The 22,907-nt window shown below is 40.7% G+C and overlaps 1 protein-coding gene across 1 annotated transcript in view; it reads right to left on the reverse strand.

Moving 5' to 3' along the window:
• The window catches only part of LOC123503538 (whirlin-like), a 305,666-nt gene that overhangs the window by 68,719 nt on the left and 214,040 nt on the right, over positions 1-22,907 (reverse strand). The window contains 2 exon segments of the mRNA XM_045253385.1: positions 2,018-2,196; positions 4,793-4,918. Of these exon segments, the coding sequence (XP_045109320.1) occupies positions 2,018-2,196; positions 4,793-4,918 (305 nt within the window).

Below are 22,907 nucleotides of genomic sequence, written 5' to 3' on the forward strand. Positions count from 1 at the left end.
GAATAATAAATAAAACTCCATACTGACTTGTTCTCAATGCATGGAAAAACCTCCTTTAGCGGCAATCAAGCGTACTACAAGTCACAACACTAATTCATCTATTTAGTTCAATCATAATCCTTGAATTCAATCGTCAACAGTCTTACCACTCTGACCACATACCATGAAACAGTATTAGTCTATTTATTTCAGCACTGACCCCACCAGTACTATAAAACCTTAAAAAAAAATGCAAAACTGTCTCTATAGCTCAATTTCCATCATGTATTCAGTTAATCCCATATAAACAGCTACTCTTAAAATACTCACAAAATAATACCTACTTTAATTTCATATACAATTCGAGCAGACGTTTCCATGTTTTCGACTTTACTACTACTGGAAAAATCTGCCGCGATAGAGCTCCATTCATTGGCCAACCTATTTCCCTTCTTTTGGTCCAGCAGGCAAACAATATTTTACCTATTCAATTCCGTGGCAACTTATACAGTCTGGAAAAATTGGAAAAATGACGGAGAGAGAGAGAGAGAGAGAGAGAGAGAGAGAGAGAGAGAGAGAGAGAGAGAGAGAGAGAGAGAGAGAGAGAGAGAGAGAGAGAGACCAGTAGAAATTTAGACAAACTAATCGAATAAACAAACACACAGACACTGAAAGACAGACAAACATACACACAGATCCAGAGAGAAGTGAAGAGGTAGGAGGCAAATGAACAACGAATAATAAAAAGAGGAAGAGACAATGAGAGCAAGAAAGAAAATAGAAAAAAAAGATATGAAGAGGAAGGATGGAGGAGGAGGGAATGATGTGAGGGAAGTGAAGTGGAGAGACGCCAGAGGGTAAGTCACAATTTGAGGAGAAAAAATGTAAGGCAGCCAATAAAGTGCGGAAAGAAAGGTCAAAATCTAGCCAGGGGAAGGAAAAGAGTTGAGTGTAACAGCCACGAGGAGAGAATACACACAGGAGGAAAGGCTGGCTAATTCTCCCACCGCGCCTCATAAATGTAGGAAGGTAAGTCTAACGCTGGCAAAAATGAGGTTTATGGTATATGAAAGGAGAGGGAGTTAAGATTAGAAAGTGTTGTATGGCAGTCAGTGGTGGTGGTAGTGGTGGTGGTGGTTGTGGTGGTGGTAGTGGTTGTGGTGCTCTTCATATTCTAAGAAGGCTTAATTGAAGGAGGGATTAAGTAGGGAGAGATGCGTAGAGGAGAAAGAAAGAGCACACACACACACACACACACACACACACACACACACACACACACACACACACACACACACACACACACACACACACACACACACGACCTGAACTCACTTAAAAGGAAGGCTTCAAAACATTTATCGCTTTCTTTTAGCTAACTCTCTTGGACCTGCACGGGAACTGGTAACTAAGTGGGCCTTTTTTTGCAACTATCCTTTGCATTTGGCCAGATTTTTCCCTCTTGCCAGCACACACACACACACACACACACACACACACACACACACACACACACACACACACACACACACACACACACACACACGGGGAGGTAAGGCCGGTGTTTGCGAGACTACTTTACGTGGGCTTAAATCAAATCCTTCTGTTAGACGGCTACCAGAGTGCGGCAGCCGATAATATTTGTTCGCTGAGGCAGACGAAAACACTTTTATCGGTAATCAAATTATCTATGAGTCATTACCCCAATTCTCTACCCTCTTTTACTTGCTTGTCTCCCTTCTCTCCCTTCCTCTTTTCATTCTACCCTTAATCTCTTCAGTACCATGACGCGTTTTCATATTCATTCTGCGTACTATATGATGACTTTACGCAGCTTCAGACACTTATGAAAGATGAAAATAGTGAAAACTCTGGCCATTAATCTTTTGACCTCCATAGATCCTTCCTAATGTAAATAAAATCGTATAATCATACTAAATATCAAAGTAAAAATGCGTCTCAGTACCAAAGAGGTTAATATCCCCAGCATTCCCTCCATCCCTCCATTCCCTCCCTATAGGTCCGTCTCCCCACTCACTCTTTCTTAGCGGAGGGCGGCCAGGAGCGTCGGTCGTAGGTGGTGCAGGAGTGAGGGATCCTTCCTACGCGCCGCACACAAAGTTGCAAGCGGCGGGAGTACTTAAGGATGTTGACTGCTGTGTCGTGAGTGACTGCCAGGAAACTCTCGCTGTTGACTTCCAAAATCTGGTCGCCTACCTGTGGGGAGCGGGACACTGGTTGGTTGCTTGGTTGGTAATAAGTGTGATGTGGAAGGATAAGATGATTGGATAGTGAAGAAGGGACACAGGGAAGAGGGTTCAAAGAGTTATAAAGGCAGTTTCTTCTACTTTCTACTTCTATTTTCTTTCTTAGATTAGCTTTTTCAGAGTTTTTTCCATTTTTATTTCTTTGATGCATAGAGAAATAATGCAGGTAGTCAGTGGTAAGTGAGAAGAGCTGAGTGAGTGCATGAGAGCAAAATTACAGGATGAAAAAGATTATAAATGACGTAAGGACTGTGCGTGCAATAAGTAGTAGCAGAGGAGGAAAGGAGAGTGTGAGTGAGTGATTATAGAAGCCTTAGATAAAAGAGAGAAAGTAGGAAAACATGCCAGTAAGAATGGGATAAAAGAAGGAGAATTTTCTTTATTTATTAGAGGAGAGCAAAGATCTACAAGAACAAGAGGAAGATAAATACAGGAGAAATCATTTAATTGCTGGCCCGTAAAAGATCACCAGTAAAAGGAGCTTCCACTCAGGCTGGTCAATTTAGTTTTGGAGTTGTCTTAACAGTCCTGTCGTAAAATAAATTGATCCTCTCACATATAGACATTTTTTCCCCACTTCTCGTAACTCTTAAAAAACGTAGAAAGTTCTGTAGACTAAAAAAAACTAACAAAAACTTTAAATCCTTTTTTGTTTTACGGTCTATGGAAAACTTTACGTTAGTTTTAATGTTAGTAAAGGATAAGTACACCAATAAAAGAGATTTGAAGGCGTAACAAACATAAGAAATTGAGAAAACAAATTAAAAAAACAGAAAGAAATTGAAGAAAATATCGTCTATCTTATTTTGTCTTCCCTACGCTATTTCCTACAATGCTCCAAAAGTTAACCAGGACCGAGCATACCAATAAAAGAAACTCGAAGATGTAAAAAGCAAAATCAAACTCAAAGGAATAAAAATGGAGGTAGAAAACAAAGTAATCAATCAATAAAAAATAGATGATTGGAGGTAAAAAAAAAAAGGACACTTCTAGAAATAACTCACGATAGGAGGACTGAAAATGCTGATGGGTATAAGAAGGGATCTGATGAAGACCATGAAAAAAAAAAAACAGATCCATAAATAAAGAGCAAGGACGAGAGTTGAGGTAAGAAAGATGGAGTTGTGTGGAGCAGGAGTAATTCATGTTTGTCAGGTGGAAAGAAATGGAAGATGAGAGAAAAAGTGGGAGAAAAAGTGATATTAATGAGAGAAACGAGAATCCAGGAGAGAGAGAGAGAGAGAGAGAGAGAGAGAGAGAGAGAGAGAGAGAGAGAGAGAGAGAGAGAGAGAGAGAGAGAGAGAGAGAGAGAGAGAGAGAGAGAGAGAGAGAGAGACAAAACACAGCAAAAAACACACACACACACACACACACACACACACACACACACACACACACCATTCACGAATCAACAGAATATTTGTCACGTAACAGACAGACAGACAGACAAGCGTGCCTCCCCCTCACTGACAGCCAGCAAGCCAAGCAATCAGGGCAAAGTAACAGCAAGAGGGAATCTATTGTCCAGCCAGGGAGGGAGTGTCTGGGAGGCTGGGATTGTCTCCACTTGCCTGATGAACTGTTTTTGTTATTATGTATGTATGTATATATGTATGTATGTTTGTGTATAGTCATCTTTCTTTCTCTCTAGCTCTCTTGCTCTCTCAAGATAAAGAATATAAGCTTTCTGATATGATGAATGGCAAATTAAGCTATAAAGATTTGGAGGAATGAAATTAGTGTTGTTCGTATATATGTATGTATGTTGATGTATAGTCATCCCTTCTTTCTATCGCTCTCTCGCTCTCTCAAGGTAAAAATTATAAGCTTTCCAATATCATGAGTGGCAAATTAAGCCATAAAGATTTGGAAAAATGAAACTATTGATTACTTAACTAACATAGACATAGTGAATGGTGGATACACACATGAACAAGTGAAAAAGGGAAAAGAATGTGTGTTCATGTAAATAAACTGAAACCAATACATAACAAAATACATGCATATAAAACTGCGCTAATTCATCTGTTGTTTGCACACACACACACACACACACACACACACACACACACACACACACACACACACACACACACACACACACAAGCACTACATAATCCCAAGGTACACAACATAAAAGATTACACATAAATACAAATCGTTAATTCAAACTATGAGAATATAAATCGCTGCCAAGTACTTACACATACAACTACAATTCGTACATAATACCTTAATGAATAAATGAAAACCAGTAATCTCCTACTCACAAGAAAGATTTGGGGATTTATTACAGTTACTTCACTCAGTCCAACATTACAACGTGATTTGAAATATATTACTCTTCTATATCCATCATGCTTGTCACTACACAAAACCCACTCCAATACACCACACAGCATGACTAACTTCTAAGCAAATAGTCACAAGAAAGGTGATGGAGTAGATAACAGCTAACTCATTCAGTGTAATGTTGTAAAGTGCCTTGAAATATTCACACCACCTTAGCTCTATCCGTCATGCTTACATCATACAACAGGACCTACCTTGAGACCAGCCTTGTAAGCAGCCGAGTCCTGGTCTACCCCTGTTATGAAGATGCCAAGCGAGTATTCGACACCTCCTCTGATCATAAGACCCAAGGACTCCGAACCCACCACCTCCACCTCAACCTGCCGGGAAAGAGACATGTTAGTAGTGCTAGTGGGTGAAGGGATGGATGCAGTGAGGAGGGTATGGTGTGGTGGTGAGAGAGGGCAGTACTGGATGAGAGGGTTGTGGGAAGGAAGAGGAGGAGAAAAAGAAGAAAAGACATGAGGAAAACAAGCTAGAGGGAGAAAAGTAACAGCTACACAACGCTTAATAATGAGTTTGTAGAGGAAGATAGACAAAGATAAGATAAATACAGACATTGAAGTTAAAGTTAAAGTTCGTTGGTTTTAGTTCCGGTATCAACCACATCAGCTAGGCGAACCTAACTCCCCACTATGATGCTCCAACCCTAGCAGTAACCTCCCAGTAAACAGCTTAATCTCACGAGCCCGAGCGAGACTCGATCTGCCGACCCTAGAAATGCCAGGCCATCGCATTACCACTGTACTAGTTTAAATAAGAATCACATATGTCATACGCACAAAAGCAAGATCAAAATGGATATACGTCGATATGAACCCCAATCAAAAGTTAACACATATAGAAAAGATCATAATAAGGGAGTCACTTCACATGCACAAGTCTCTATTCATCAAGAACCACAACATAGCACGCATATAATATTAACCCCTTCAGTACCAGGACCCGTTTTTATATTCATTCTTACTATCTGGCGATTTTAGGCAGCTTTAGAAACTTATGTGTCGATTAAAATAGTAAAGACTCCAGCCATTAACCTTTTTACCGCCATATACAGTCATAAAAAAATCGTCTAATCATACACAAAACTCATGGTAAAAAAGCGTTCCAGTACTGAAGGAATTAAGTAAACACAAGTTATCATCAATTAGCAAAAGATTCTTCGTAAATTCGATACAAATTCATGATACTGATAAGATAGACAACCGTATGCGTGTGTGTCTGCCTGTCTGTCTGTGAACATGTTACGTGAAACCAAGAACCAGCATTGCACTTCCCACACTTCCCCTTTGCTCAAATCACCGCGGTTTTAGAGACGGAAAAATAGTCCAACAATATGATAAAAGAGAAGTGTAAAAAAAGACAAACTGAGCTCGGGAAGGTCATGCGGGGAGCGAGGAAGGGAGCAGAGGCAAGGAAGGGTAGGCGGGGAGAATGTGTAAGTATGTATGATGTGCAGGAGTGTGAAGGAAAGTGCTTAAGGGAAGGGAGGAAGGGCGAATGGGCTTTGTGATGGCCGGACAGAGAGGCGGCGGTGGAAGAGTGAGTGAGGCCGAGTGGGGAAAGTGTGAGAGGAAGTGTAAAAAAGTTTGGAAGGAGGAGATTGGTGCTGTAAGAATGCCGGAAGCGAGAAAAAAAAGGAACAAAAAAATAAAAGATATGGTCGTAGTGAGATAGACTTGAAAGCGCACTCGCGTACACCCACCCAGACACACATACATACATACAAACACACACACACACACACACACACACACACACACACACACACACACACACACACACACACACACACACACACTACTTTCGAATATAGATTTAACCGAAAGCATAATTTAATACTAGTCCAAATATTTCAGTGTTCAAGTATAGTTTAAAAAAATCATGTCCTGTGTGGTTGGCTAGCTAGGATGGAGAGAGAGAGAGAGAGAGAGAGAGAGAGAGAGAGAGAGAGAGAGAGAGAGAGAGAGAGAGAGAGGGGGGGGGAAGATCTTTTCTGGAACGTGCGTGAGATGTAGAATGTGTTTTGGTCCGTTTACCTCCAGTGGTCTATAATGTTCCTGAGTCTGTCACAGTTACGTCTTTTGCCAACTGGGGACACGCGAAGGAAGCTCTTACTCGCTGACCTCGCTTTGTATACCAGTCTTCTTCTAAAGCACGTAAACTATCTCCAAATAAAAACCACGTTACCTTGGAGTCAAATAATTGATTGGAATATAATAGTTATCTTACTACCTGGTTTAACAGAACGACATTTAGCGTGAGAGCATCAGTGGCTATCTTATCGTGTTCATGTGCCCAAAGACAGCAAGTTTACTACCACATAAATGATGAAACACAAATAGTAATCTGTGTGGTAAGTTATGAGGCAGATACACGCCTACAAGAACACGATACAAAAGACAAAAATCAATGAAATTACTAACAGAAACTTATAGATTTTTTTATATTAACGCCTATTTGCATCACGTTAACCTTTGAAAAACCAGATACATATTCCAGCAACAGTAACAAGACCAATTTATTCACCCATTCCTCTCCTCACTTTACTTGTGTTTGTGTGTGTGTGTCAGCAGTTAACAAGACGGTGAGCGCAACCCTGTCGGTGGTTAACAAGATAGCACGCCGCTTTGTCATAGGCTAACAAGATAACATTCCCTGCTGTTATTGGTTGAAGCACTGGATAAGCCCCGCCCACCTCTCCCTGTTAAGGTCTGTGATTCGTTACGAGTGGCGTGGATTGGGTCACGTGGTAGGGGTTGGAGGTTGGAGGGTTGGGGATGGTGGAGAGAAGAAGGGCAGGGATTTATCATGTTGATTAGAATGGACAACAGCTGTCAGTAGGTGTAGAGAGAGAGAGAGAGAGAGAGAGAGAGAGAGAGAGAGAGAGAGAGAGAGAGAGAGAGAGAGAGAGAGAGTTAATCCTATTTCTTGTCTTCGTTCCCAAATGTCATAAGGAGAGTTTCTCTGATAAATAGATATATAAATAAATAAACGGTGTGTGTGTGTGTGTGTGTGTGTGTGTGTGTGTGTGTGTGTGTGTGTGTGTGTGTGTGTGTGTGTGTGTGTGTGTGTGTGTGTGTGTGTGTGTGTCGCTGAAAATCTCACACTACCCCTTTTACTTTTTTTTGACGCTAAATCACCAAAAAGAGAGAATATAATGCTTTAAGATCTTTTAAGAGAGAGAGAGAGAGAGAGAGAGAGAGAGAGAGAGAGAGAGAGAGAGAGAGAGAGAGAGAGAGAGAATCATCCACGTAATGGCGCAATAGAAACAGTTACGTGATCATGAGTGACGTGGTATACTTCTTTCCTTCTCCTTGGACGACGAAACAGTAGATCCAGAACACGCAACACTATCACAGCCAAGCCTTCCGTCCCATTACCAACCAACCCTCGTACCCCACCACACAATTACTCCTTTGCTCTTCTACGCTTGTCTTTCATTACCGGAGACGCTACACACAAGACACACAGACACACAGACACACCAGCGCGATATGAAGTAAGTACCGACCCTCAATGTGTGTAGTGTGACCCAACCCAGCGAAGGATGCCGAGATAAGGAATAATTTAGGTGTAGGAATGTCGCTCGGTGCCGCCTTGCTGAATAATTAGGCGGCGCAGACACGCACACCCAAGCCTCAGGGAATGCCGGGAGTTTCATGAATCCCTACTTAAGTTGCGTGACCGTGGAGTAAGAAGAAAAGAAAAGAAATAAGACAAAAAAGAAACAAAAACTTTCAGAAATAGATAAAAATGGAAAAAATCTGGAATAAGGCAATACATATACCCTTTTTGAAATAAAAAAAAACTTTCTGGAATAAGACAATAAAGAAAAAACTTGTGGAATAAGACAAAAAGAAAATAAAACTTCTGGAACATATCAAAAAATAAAACGGCTTTCCCTAGTATTCCTACGTATTCTTATGAGAGTTTCTAAGAGTGAATATGGTCAATTAACTTATAATATTATCCCCTTCAGTACCAGGACTCGTTTTCATATTTATTCTGCTTACTATTTGGCGATTTTATACAACTTCAGAAACGTATGTGGAGATTAAAATAGTGTAGACTCTGGACCATTAATCTTCTGACCTCCATAAACAGTTCACAATGTAAATAAAATCATCTAATCGTATATAAAACTCATGGTAATAGAAAAAAAAGCGTCCCAGAACTGAATGGGTTAAGAGCCTTGAAGAAAAGTAGAACAGGAATCGTTGGTCACTGAATGAAGCTCAAGGATAACATTTTGCGACAAGAAGAGCACAGAATGAAAAGAAATCTGCAGGTTAACTCGTTCTTCCTCCTGAATTGTAGCCTCGTTTCCTGATGACTCTTGATGGCCACGGAACTTTTCAAACCTCTGCGTTAAATTGCGTTAGTTTTATTATCAACTTTCACACATTTTATTACGGAGACACAGTAATAGATTTTTAAGTAAGAGAAGCACCAGCCAAAGGAAAGAAAATAAAAAAAGCGAAAGAAAAACCCAATGAGAGCCAGTCGCTAAAGAAATGTTGAAAGGATATGCAAAATTAAAGGATTAGTGTCCATAACTCTCCATCTTGAAAGAGCTGAAGTCCCAGGAAGGAGAAAGTAAAGTATCAGGCAGAGAGGATGACAACATGAACTGGTACACTGTTAACCCCATCAGTACCATGCCATGTGTTCATATTTATTCTGTTTACTAATTTGTGCTTTTATACAACTTCAGATCCTGATGTGGGGATTAAAATAGTAAAGACTCTGGCCATTAATCTTTTCACCTCCATAGACGCTTCTTAATCTAAATAAAATCGCCCAATTATATTCCAAAACTCATGGTAAAATCTGCTTCCAGTACTGAAGGAGTTCTAGTCACCAAAACAGTGAAAGCTTAGTACCTTTTTTTTCTTTTTTCTTTTCTTTTTTCCCTGAGGAAGGAGGAGAACGTAGGTATTTCAGGTAAATAACAAACAGAACACACAAAGAGCCAAACTTGACCTACACAAGTCCTAAGCAGACATGATGAGCTCCTGGCCTTTTCAACAGCAAGAGACGTTCCTGTAAAGAATATCCACGAAAAGGAAAAGTGTTTTGACATATGAAATGCTTCTAAAATTGTGTCCTTTTTGTTGCTCCTCTCACTATTTTCACCACTTCTAACTTAATCTGGGAGGTAAACTCTCTCTCTCTCTCTCTCTCTCTCTCTCTCTCTCTCTCTCTCTCTCTCTCTCTCTCTCTCTCTCTCTCTCTCTCTCTCTCTCTCTCTCTCTCTCTCTCATTTACTTTCTAAATCTCGGCCTGTCTTTTATTGAAGAAAAACTCGTTCCACTCTAGGTACGTACAAACAAAACCAATATGACTTGTGGATTTTCTTTTCTACTTAAGTCTACCACCACTACACTACTCTCTCTCTCTCTCTCTCTCTCTCTCTCTCTCTCTCTCTCTAGCAGTATCATTCAGCCTTCACCTCCATCCATGAAGGCATGAAGCATAGACGCATCAACTACACTCTCATCCTCTCTTCCTCCTCATTTACTCCTCGTACATTCCGCGTCACCACCTGCACCGCCGCCAACACACGCACCTGTCCCTGACTTACTGAGCCGCCACGGGGAGTCTTAGCCACCAGTCACCTTGCTTTTTTGGCCGTATATTAAACCAGTTATCGGGACGCAGCCAACCTGATCTGAGTATCCCCACGACGTATCTTACCGTTTTCCTTGAGATTTTTTAAACGTGTAGCTCTTGTATATAGTAACGGTGTAGTTCCCTGTGTGTGTTTAGGTTTATTTCAGGGTTCTTTAGTTTATAAGCTTTTCTTCGTGTGGGTTTGTTAGTAATGAATAAGGGTAGTATTTGTGCATGGAATGGTTGAATGTTGTCTCTCAGTCTCCCTCTTCGCTTCCCCTGTTGAACTCCATCACAGGTTTTTAAGTTTCCAAGTGACTTCATTAATGTTATTACTCTGCTCTCTCTCTCTCTCTTGTATGATTCAATAATTTTCTTTATATTTTGTCAGTGTTTTCTTTGTGTGTTGCAATACGTCAAAATTAATGCTACCAATGCTCTGTCTATTTATATCTCTTTTATGTGATTCTATAGCTTTCAGTTTACAAAATCAGTTTACATTACATTCAATATGGTCTGTGTGTCTTTATTTTGTACTTACTTTATGTTTGTACGGCGATTTTTATTCAGTTTTCTATATTCATGACTCATTTTCCCATATCTTTAATTTTGTGATGTGATTTTATTCCTTTAAATATTCCTTTATTTTCACTATACTTAGGTATCTATATTTTGCTTTTACATTATATTTAAGTCTTTTTTATCTATTTTTACTGTATTTGTGTTTCAACTTCCTCTATCTCTCTCATTCACCATTCCTTATCTCTCAGCGTCCACCTTCCGATCTCTCCTTCACCTTCCTCTCCGCACCCCCAGCCGCTATATAGCCTATCAACATCCCACCTTCCCTCCCTCTCTCCCTCTCTCAACTCCTTCCTTGGCACCACTCCCACTGCCACCCTCCCTCTCTGCCTCTCTCCCTCTCTCCCTCCCTGTACACACACCCCGTCATCAAAACAAGACCATTATGAGACTATAAGGATCACCAGCGACACCTCATTTTATGGAGATGATTAATTTTATGAGTGGTAATAAAGACTGTCTAAAGAGTTTCGCCTGATACTGTTCTTTTCTTTATTGGACCTAGGATTTTCGGGAGGTGATGTAAATGATAGATGGAGAGAGGAACGGGAGGAAGAGAGAGAGAGAGCGAGAGAGAGAGAGAGTAGGGAGGGTTGTGAGCTTATCTATAACAGCAGACACTGAAGATATTACCACGGAAACAAAAAAATTAACTGGAAGAAAGACTAACACAAATTAAGGATCTATAAATAGGAATCTGGAATCTATTCTTGGCAGGGGTAACAAGTGTGGTGGCGGTGGTCACGGTGATGCAGTGCCCACGATAACAGGCTGAAATCTGAGCCAAGTCTTCCACTACCACCACTACCACCACCACCACCACCACCACACCTTATTCTTTATCCTTCATCCCCAAAACCTGCCTCCAGAACCTCCCTTTTCTCTTTCTACACTGTAATTTACTTCTACCCTGATCTCTCGCTATTTCCATTTCCTTCTCAGACTGTTTCTTTTCCGCCCCTCATGTTATTTCTACCTATTTCTTTCTATCTCCTTATTTTGTTCTCAGTCTATGCTTACTATCTTATCCTATTAATTTCATCGTTTTCCATGTAAGTCAGTCATTTTTATTAATCGTCTTCTATTTTCTTATCCTTTTCTCTGACTATCTCGTTATCTTATATCATTTCCATCACCCCTTTTCTTGACTATCTTTCTTATATCATTTTCATACTTGTTCGTATATCCAAGTAAACGGGCTTTTCACGGGAATTTATGGGCTAAAGGGGATACGTATTAAGGGTACCTCCTATTTCAAAGCCCACCCGCTAGGAAACCGTTGCCCCGAGTGAGGAAGCCCAACCTACACTCAGACCGTAGACAGGATTCGAACTCGTGCGCTTGGAGACCCCTCGGACCCCAAAGCACGCACGGATCCACTGTACCACGGCGGCCCCATATCTTGTTATCTTTTCGCATTATTTCCATCACCTGGTCATCTATTTCCCAGACAATTTCCAAACTAACCAATGACTTTCCTTTTAAACAATTTATTTTCTATTCTGTCACGTGCACGTAGTTTACTAGTAATGATAAGCAGTTAGCATCACATTATAGACCAAACACAGTCACTCTCTCTCTCTCTCTCTCTCTCTCTCTCTCTCTCTCTCTCTCTCTCTCTCTCTCTCTCTCTCTCTCTCTCTCTTTCTATCGCCCGCAGCCTCCACATCTCTCCTGTGCTCGCTCCCCGCCAAAAACCGAAGGAAGATAGCGGCGATCTCTTTCCTCTAACTTTTAAGGTGAAATGAAGAGTGAAAAGTTAAAGATCCCGCAGACAAACTCGCTGTGGGGAGAGGGAGAGGGAGAGGGAGAGGGAGAGGGCCAGTATTCGTCCGATCCGCTTCTGACAAAAGGTGAAAGATACCTGTGTGTGTGTGTGTGTGTGTGTGTGTGTGTGTGTGTGTGTGTGTGTGTGTGTGTGTGTGTGTGTGTGTGTGTGTGTGTGTGTGTGTGTGTGTGTGTGAGGAGGAGGAGGAGGAGGAGGAGGAGGAGGGAGGAGAGGAGGAGGAGGAGGAGGAGGAGGAGGAGGAGGAGGAGGAGGAGGAGGAGGAGGAGGAGGAGGAGGAGGAGGAGGAGGAGGAGGAGGAGGAGGAGGAGGAGGAGGAGGAGGAGGAGGAGGAGGGGCGGATGAGGAAGAGGAGGTGCTTTTCATGAAACTTACAAAGACACATGATCTATTTTGGAGAGAGAGAGAGAGAGAGAGAGAGAGAGAGAGAGAGAGAGAGAGAGAGAGAGAGAGAGAGAGAGAGAGAGAGAGAGAGAGAGAGAGAGAGAGAGAGAGAGAGAGAGAGAGAGAGAGAGAGAGAGAGAGAGAGAGATCAAGCCAAATGAAGGAAGATGAATGATGGAGAAGGATATACTCGTAAAGGAAAGGAAGGAGGAGACTGGAAGACCAATAGGAGGAGGAGGAGGAGGAGGAGGAGGAGGAAGAGGAAGATGCTAGTGAAAATGAAAAATACAACGATGATGTCACTGTCTTGAAATCTCCTCCCACTATCCTTTACCTCCTTCTTTCTATCCTTCCTGACTTTCCTCTTTTTCCCTGCCCTTCCATTCCTTTTCGCCTCCTGCCTCCCTGGACCTCAGATTTCCTTTAAACTTTTTTGCAGCCTCTCACAATTTGGGCGTTGTTACCTCAGTATTTCCTTCCGTTTTATTCCTTTATGTTTTTGGGTCCTTTTTTTATAACTCATTTGTTTTAAAGGCTTATAAAATGTTCCAGTGTTTCTGATGTTTTAAAAGATACGTAATTTTCTATCTCTCTTTTTTTTTTTTTTGTCTTGGGAAATATAAAAACAAGTAAATATTAGTTGTGGTCAAATGAATCTGTGTTACCTGAAGTGATTTATCTCCTTCTATTCCTTCATTTGTGCTGTAATATCTGTAACTGTACTTGAATTTAAGTGTTCTTTTGCAAACGTGGCTTCTTTTTGACAATTACTATTTTCCACACAAGACCGTTACTTTTTTTTAATGTAAGAGAGAAATCTGGCCAATGGGATGCAAAATATTAAGAAAAGACGCACTTATTTGCCAGTCCCCATAGAAAAAACGACAAATTCATGCAAATCTATTACCTTTTTTCAGTTTTTTTTGTATTATGAGTCTTAAGAGTTTTTTACCACCGCCCTCTCTCTCTCTCTCTCTCTCTCTCTCTCTCTCTCTCTCTCTCTCTCTCTCTCTCTGACGTCAGCTCCCGGCAACTGGCAAACGAGAGAAAAGCTTGACTAAAGAGTGAAATATGCTATAAATTCAAAAGTAAATGATCTCATCGAGGAAAGAGCATCCACTTTGTCGCCGTCCTGATCCTTCCTGAGAGAGAGAGAGAGAGAGAGAGAGAGAGAGAGAGAGAGAGAGAGAGAGAGATAGGTTGTAAGGCCACGTGTAAATGCTCTCTCTCTCTCTCTCTCTCTCTCTCTCTCTCTCTCTCTCTCTCTCTCTCTCTCTCTCTCTCTAAGCATTCTCAATTTTGACAAAAGAAACTGTATCTGGCATCTGTTTTTTATGCATCTCTAAAGTATTTTCATGTATTCTAACTTCTCTCCTCTGTTCCTCTCTCTCCCTCTCTCTCCCTCTCACTCTCTGGCTTACCGTCACTCCACCCACTCGTTTCCTCTCCTCGGTATTATGGCTCCAGGGGGCGGGAGGGAAAAGATTCTGGGAGAGGAGAAGGCTTACAGAGTACTGCTGATCTTACCCGTAGGCCGATGGGAGAAAGGCCTGCGTCTGGGTAAGGAAAGGGAGAAGAAAGAGTATTATGGGGTGTGTGGGGAGCAGGGAAGCAACGGAGGTAAGGTATATGGAGGAGGTGAAGGAGGGGTCGATAGGAAAAGAATGGTAAGGAAGGTTATGTGGAAAAAGAATTGTTGATGTTTGTCGTGTTTGATTCTTTTCTTTCCTTCCCCTTTTCTATTTATTTTATTCTATTTTTTTTTTTTTTTTTTTTTTGTACGATGGGTATAATTTCTCTCTTCCGTCCCTCTGTCTCCGTGTTTTTCCTCTCGTTTATTTCTTTTATCTCTGCCTCCATTACTCTACTAAGGTGGTCCGTTTTTTTTTTTTTTTTCTTGTCCACAAACACACACACAGTAGTATTAATAGTAGTAGTAGTAGTAGTAGTAGTAGTAGTAGTAGTTGTTGTTGTTGTTGTTGTTGTTGTTGTTGTTGTTGTTGTTGTTGTTGTTGTTGTTGTTGTTGTTGTTGTTGTTGTTGTTGTTGTTGTTGTTGTTGTTGTTGTTGTTGTTGTTGTTGTTGTAGTAGTAGTAGTAGTAGTAGTAGTAGTAGTAGTAGTAGTAGTAGTAGTAGCAGTAGTAGTAGTAGTAGTAGTAGTAGTAGTAGTAGTAGTACAAGCAGTAGGGTTAGGTTAGGTTAGTAGTAGTAGTAGTAGTAGTAGTAGTAGTAGTAGTAGTAGTAGTAGTAGTAGTAGTAGTAGTAGTAGTAGTAGTAGTAGTAGTAGCAGTAGCAGCAGCAGCAGCAGCAGCAGCAGCAGCAGCAGCAGCAGCAGCAGCAGAACGTATTTTTTTTCGAAATCAACTCACTATGAAAAGACAAATACAAGTAAAATACAAAAACAAAAGAGTTATAAACACAAATTCCTCAGAAACACATGAAAAGTATTCCAAACTTACCAAAACTCAATTACACCCACCCACCTCCACTCACACCCACACCCACACCCACCCAAACACTACAGCTGGCGCGTCCCCAGAGCCCGATAAGGAAAGCCTATAGAGAGAAGCCATCCAACGTCTTGTGATGGCACAGACCAATGGGAAGGCTTATACAGATTATGGGCTTCCAATGGTGATGCTAAATAAAGGGAGAGGAAAAGCGTATATCAAGACAGAAATATGGTGGCAGGGCGCTAAAGCCACAGTGATGTTAGTGTCATAGTATATCTTCGTGGTTGAATGATGGTGATGATGGTGATGGTAGTGGTGGTGGTTACAATTTCTCCTCTCAGTCAAAAACATCTCACTCACAACAAAAAGAAAGAGAATTAACAACGTGTAAATCTAGCATATATTTTCAAAAGTGATTTAATTTTCCCTCTCATGATTCTGTTCCTGCGTTATGTATACAGTGATATCCCTGAGCAGTTTGTTAATGAGTATCTTCAACACTTTTCATATTATTTGGTTACGTAAACAATCCTCAGTCCCAACAGCCCTTGCGTTTAATTATCCCCGTGCTTAGTTGTCGTTTAGCTTTTAACTCTCACCTTGCGTCTAATTCTCCCTTCGCTAATTTGTCGCAGTGCTTAATTACCGTCAGGCTTAATTGTCACAGCCACTTCATATTAGGTAAGCTCAGCTCTCGACGCTCACCTGTGACAGCAACTCTCCAGTCTTGGGCAAGGTGAATAGAACCAAGATTATACCCAACCTCTTTTTTCGGTCATTATATTTACAAGTTTCAAGACATTTCACTATGTATTTCTGGACTTTCTTCTGCACTGTTTTCTTTTGGCACTGGCATCATCAATGGTCTTTATTCTCGTCCACCTCAAGTTTTGTTGCCGCAAGCCAGAGCTCATCTTTCATTAAAAGAAAACAAGCCTTCACTCACATATTCTCCAGTGCTTACCAACAAAAGGCTTTATACAGCTGTAAAGTTTGTGATTAATGTCTGGGTAAGTCTGCTTCGGATATTACATAATCTCAAGTCAATGACGATCCATACCCACCACGTCAGAGGCCTGGCTGCCGCATTGCAAACTTTAGAATTTTATTGCGGAACACCGAAACTTCAAATGGAACGTTACTGGACGGAGTGAGGTGCATACGAAACAAGAAAAACTTTCTTAACTTCCAGAATGCAATCACTCGTCTCGCCACACACACGAAAGCCAAGTGCCTGTTTCAGTGGAGTGGGTTCCTTAAAGACGAAAAAAGTAGAATAACTGTTATTGCCATAAGATTCAACAATGTGTTAAAAAGAATGGCTTCAATAATGGTTACGTAGCTTAATAAAAAAAATACACTCTCAGAATATTTGATTATAAACCACATCAACATCATAACATTCAATATCTATCTACTTTGATGGAACCTGTACGTCAGCAGTACCAAAAACAATATTTAGAACGCAAATCCAAGTGCAGTAACAATTAATCTAAAAATCTTGAATATTTTGGCAATCATTCACAGTGAACTAGAAAGTCCCAAAGATCTTGATAAACACAACTAAATGACTCAAGAAAAGATAAAGTTGTGACGGTGGAAAAGAGTCACAGCTTAAGGTTTAAAATGCAAATAACTGGCGGAGAAAGAGACTACACAAATTGCCCCCTCGGGTATAAAAGGGGAGCAGAGGAAGACCAGACAGGGTGTGCAGAGATCACACTGGAAAATCTGCATGCAAAATTTGGCGAACTGGTATGAGAGGCATTTATTGAGTGGGGAGGTAAGTAAGTGTGTGTGTGTGTGTGTGTGTGTGTGTGTGTGTGAGGCATTTATGTGTGTGGTGTGGCTGCCCGTGCTGATTAAGTATGGTAAGTAAGTGTGTGTGTGTGTGTGTGTGTGTGTGTGTGTGTGTGTGTGTGTGTGTGTGTGTGTGTGTGTGTGTGTGTGTGTGTGTGTGTGTGTGTGTGTGTGTGTGTGTGTGTGTGTGTGTGTGTGTGTGTAAACTATATGAAATTCTTACAAATCACAATATATATACTAAAAGATACAAATGCTAATATATAAGGAAAACAAGACTTACAACCTCATTCACCCAGACACAAAATTAACATCATAAAGAAAAAGCATCATTCCTATACAAACACATTAACTTAAAAAAAAAAAATCAATATAAAATAAACACTAAAATGACGAAACACGAACGAAACCTTGAGAGCTAACACGACAAACAAAAACTATATGAACCCCAACGAAAAAAAGGAAAGAAAAAAAAAACTTAATCTATACAAAAGACGAAAGACTAAAAGATGAAGAGTATGTAGTATCCAGCGGCGGCAAGAGGGGGAGAGAGAAGCGTTCGTGTACAGAGCAGGAAAGAATGGAGACACTTGTCTTAGGGGGCTGGACATGACGGTGTACTGGCGCGTGATTATATGATCCGAGCCACACACACGGAGGGAGACCAGAAGGGGAGACTCAGGAATTGGGAACGAGAATCAACAGCAGACCTTGATTTTTTTCTATACATTTATGCCTTTTCCTCCCGAGCGTCTGTCTGAAAGCGTCCCCTCATACCGCGTTCTGGTTGTTGAGCAGGAAATATACTTCTGTGGTTTTTTAGTTTTCTTTTTCCTCTTTTCTGGTGTGGGGACGTTAAGTTATGCAAGTGACGGGAATGACAGAGAGGAGAGGAGGGCGTGCAAGAAGAAGAGTCTTTTCGTGGCATGAATTTGTCCTTGTTCAGTTTGTAAAGGTTGCGTGGCTCGCTTTTCTTTTTTCCATACTTTTTTTTCTTTCTTTTCTCTTGCTACCCGTGATCACAAATGGTGGATTATTTGATTTCACTCATTTTTTGAGAAGACTCGGAACTCTTTGTAAACTTCGTAAACTCTTTATTCTCCACTCTCAACTCTTACCTTCTTCAGAGTTTTTTGGATGAAAGGATCTGAAAACCAACACACACAGTCTCTCTACGCTCTCTACACTATACTCTCTACATGTCATACTATTTCTTTCCACAATATTTTAAATTCTTTTTATCTTCTGTAATTGCATTTCTATCTTTTCTTTTAACAATTTACTTTTACTTGAAACCTTTCGAATGAAAAATTCAGGCGAATTCGAAATTGAGTTTATATACAATTTGGCTTCTTTTATGCCACAGATATGAAAGGAAATTATATTTTCAATACTCTATTTTCTCGTTGCAAGAAAAATAAAACTAAATTGAAACCTGTTATATTTTTTCAAAGAACTTGGTCTTTACTAAATAATTCTTCATATTTCATGTCATGCATTTCGTTATCTCCAGCACTTCCAATCATATTTTCCATAATAATTCGACTACACTTTTCTTCACCACCAGAGTGCTTCCATTTGGGGACATGACAAACACTTCAACTTCGACTTCTTTCCAAATTCTCGAAGAGGAAAAACACCAACAGATTAAATTACCACCAAGAATGGAACATCTATTGAACGTGAAAACAATTAAACGAAGGCGCTCTGCTGGCGTCACAAAAAAACGATGATGTTAATGTCCAATTAAAATTCCAGACGTAAAGGAAAGTCAGAGAAGGTTTAGTTCGCTTCACGCCTCGCAAGCTTTTAGATCGCGTGAAGGATCTGAATCCATCATGGGAAATGGAGCTTACTCTCGAAAAAACATGGAAAACTCTCTCTCTCTCTCTCTCTCTCTCTCTCTCTCTCTCTCTCTCTCTCTCTCTCTCTCTCTCTCTCTCTCTCTCTCTCTCTCTCTCTCTCTCTCTCTCTCTCTGTGTGTGTGTGTGTGTGTGTGTGTGTGTGTGTGTGTGTGTGTGTGTGTATTATGCGAGTCTCCACTCTATCTGATGTGAAAAGATATTGTTTTGTTTTGTTTTAATTGGTTTATTACTACAACAAGGGGTCTTCCGTTAAAACAACACATTCTATCTATTTATTTATTAATGATACTCTTCAAGATCACTCACAGAAATGCGTACATGAATAAATCAGTAAATAAATGAATAAAGAAAATTATATTGATAGATAAATATAAGCAAAATCTGTGCAATCTTTTTTCTCATACCACTTAATTTTTATACATTCTAAATAAAGGAGAAAATAAAGTGAAAACAGAGAAAAGGAAGAGAAAGACGTAAAAAACTAAGGAATGAAAAACGAGTCATAGAGAAGAGAAAAAAAATATGAAAACGATGACCACAAAGGAAGGACACAAAAATACACACAAGAAATTAAAAGATAAAAAAAGAAAGGGAAGAGAAATAAGACACTTGCTTTTACTGACTCACTCATTCCTTTACCTATTAACTGTGCGCAACAACAGACCAAAAAAAAATAAATAAATAAAACTAAAAAAAAAAACAACGAAGACCAAAAAACATCACCCTTCTCTTCTCATCATTCACCATCCTCGTCACCACCTTCATCTGCATCACCATCATTACACTACCCTTCCTCATTACCACCATCCCTTCCCTGCTCTCCACGGGCCGCCATCCTCTATACAAAGAAGGGCTTCGTGGAGGGAGTGGCGGGGGACGTGGCAGGTTTTCAGGCAGAAGCGATAAAAAATGAGGTTTTACTGAGCCCTGGACAGCCTCCAAGTCCGGCTCGGGGCCGTAACCTTTCACGGACAGCGGGGAAAAAGATAGAGAGAAGAGTGGTGGGATTCTAAACGGAGATTCTCAGCCACAGCCTCCCTGATGATGATGGTGATGATGGTCGTGATGGTGGTGATAATGATGCTATGACGGAGGAAGCAGCAGCAGTATTGTCTCCATCATCACTGTCCAAAATAATATAAAAGGGTGGGGAAAACAGACAGGAAAAGGAAGATGATAATGAAAAGAATAAGAAAAATGAAAGAAAAACGAAAGAAAAGGTAAAAATCGCTTGTCTCAAAACACACACACACACACACACACACACACACACACACACACGAAACACGCAGCTATAAACTCGGATAATTTTTCCCTTTGCGGACAAACTTTCAGGCTTTTTGTTTGTTTATCTCTTCAATTTCCAACACAATCAATTTACAGAGAGAGGATTTCTCATTCTCTTCTTCCCCCTTCTTTCTTATCCCTTCTTCTTTACCTCTTCTTCTCTTTCTCTCCTCTTCTCCTCTGCTCCCTTCCTTTCTTTGTCTTCCTCTTAATCTTATACATTTTCTTTCTATCAATATCTGCTTCGTCTTGAGTTTCTTCAATAATCTTCGTCTATTTCCTATTTTATGTTCCACTAATCCCCAATTACGTTCTTTTATCTTCCTTTACCTAATTATTAACCGTCCCCACACTCCTCATTACTCTCTCTCTCTCTCTCTCTCTCTCTCTCTCTCTCTCTCTCTCTCTCTCTCTCTCTCTCTCTCTCTCTCTCTCTCTCTCTCTCGGGTACTTGGCTTTTTATTTCATTGGCCATTTTTTCTCTTTCGTTTTTTTACATTTTTGCTTTCCTTTTTTCCTTCCCTCACTTCTCATTCACTTTGATGTATACGCTGACTGCTGTTGTTGTTGTTGTTGTTGTTGTTGTTGTTGTTGATGGTGGTGGTGGTGGTGGTGGTGGTGGTGGTGGTGGTGGTAATACATAAGGCATTTCTAAACACGAGAAAGAAAACTGAAAACAAATGTAAAAATATTAAGTATAACGCACTGAAGAAGAGAGAACGAGAGCCAGAGCGAGAGAGAGAGAGAGAGAGAGAGAGAGAGAGAGAGAGAGAGAGTCCAAAGGAGGGAGAGAAAACTGTGTTGGCTCACTTGCTTCTTTTTGTTCAAGGTTTTTATTCCTACGTTTGTCTAGTTGAAGTTGCAGTGAGTGGGAGAGGAGAGAGAGAGAGAGGAGAGGAGAGAGAGAGAGAGGGAGTGGGGGGCGAAACGAGAAGGAGAGAAAGGAAGGAAGGAGAGAAGGGAAGTAACATGAATAGCTATGCCTTTATCACACTCCTTCCTTCCTCTTCTCCTTCTTTCCTTCCTTCTCTTTCCTCCTCCTCTTCCTCCATCTTCCTTCCTTATTCGTTTTCCTCGTGTTCCTTGACCCTGGCTTCCCCCCCCTCTCTCTCTCTCTCTCTCTCTCTCTCTCTCTCTCTCTCTCTCTGACTTTCTCTTTTCCTTTATTCTTGGTTCACTTACAATAAATCATTCTCAGGTTTTTCGTCTCCTCCTTTTCCTACTTCTTCTCCGCCTTCTCTTCCTTCCCTTGTCTTTATCCCCGTCCTTCGCTTTCACTTCTTCTTTCTTGCAAATAAGGCTTCACATTATTCTTCGTCCTCTTCATTGCTCTCTCTCTCTCTCTCTCTCTCTCTCTCTCTCTCTCTCTCTCTCTCTCTCTCTCTCTCTCTCTCTCTCTCTCTCTCTCATATTCACCATTCGTGGTCTTTAAATATTCGTAGAGACACTATTAATGTGACATTTGAGAGTGGTAAGCTTGGGAACACATTAATATCTTCCCATTACATCGAGGGCAAATGTGTGCAATGGAGAGATAAAGGGGGAAGGGTAGAGAGGGATGATATATAGTAAGAGGGAGGGATGTAGAGGGAAAAGAGAGATAGAGGGAGAAATAGAGAGGAAGGGAAGAGAGAGAGAGAGAGAGAGAGAGAGAGAGAGAGAGAGAGAGAGAGAGAGAGAGAGAGAGAGAGAGAGAGAGAGAGAGAGAGAGAGAGAGAGAGAGAGAGAGAGAGAGAGAGAGAGAGAGAGAGAGAGAGAGAGGTGATGAATCAAGAATGAAAAACCATTACCTCATACCACATAACTATATATATACATCATTATCATCATCCTCATCATCATTCTCAACAACATCATCATCACCATCATTATCGTCATTAGCATCATCACTATCCTAACCATTATCACATTACTCCACCGTCAGAATCATCTTCACTGTTATCTTTATCATCACCCATTTGCTTCACACAGCTGGCAGTTTCCCACACACGCGGGGACACACACCAAAAAGCGGAATGCACTGCTCCATAAAAGTAGGCACAAAAATTCTAAAATTCCCCAAACCTTCCCTTGCACAACTTAATTCTTTTCACAAAATATTTATATTCTTAGTAGATATATTTTCATTATTGGGATTTCCTCTCTCATATCGGTAACGTACACCATTGTGGCACGCTAGTGTTGTGTTAGTTACCACGTATATAGAAGAGAAAGAACAAGAACAAGAAGAACAAGAGCAAAACAAAGGAAGAAGAACAAGAAGAAAGAGAAGAAGAAAAGAACAAAAACAGGAGATGAAGAAGAAAAAGAACAATAACAACAACAAAAGTAAGAACAAGAAGACCAAGAACAACAACAACTACAGCAGTAACAACAACAACATACCACCAGTACCGCCACCAGCAGCAAGAACAACAACAACAACAACAACAACAACAACAACAACAACAACACTAACAGCAGCAGCAACAACATCACTGGTAAAGCTTGCAGTCTTCTTGGTGGTTTGTGTCCCTCGTATTGTCCTCGGAAGTAAC

This window comes from Portunus trituberculatus, chromosome 14 (assembly GCF_017591435.1).
Source record: "Portunus trituberculatus isolate SZX2019 chromosome 14, ASM1759143v1, whole genome shotgun sequence".
In the NCBI taxonomy this organism is placed as follows: domain Eukaryota; kingdom Metazoa; phylum Arthropoda; class Malacostraca; order Decapoda; family Portunidae; genus Portunus; species Portunus trituberculatus.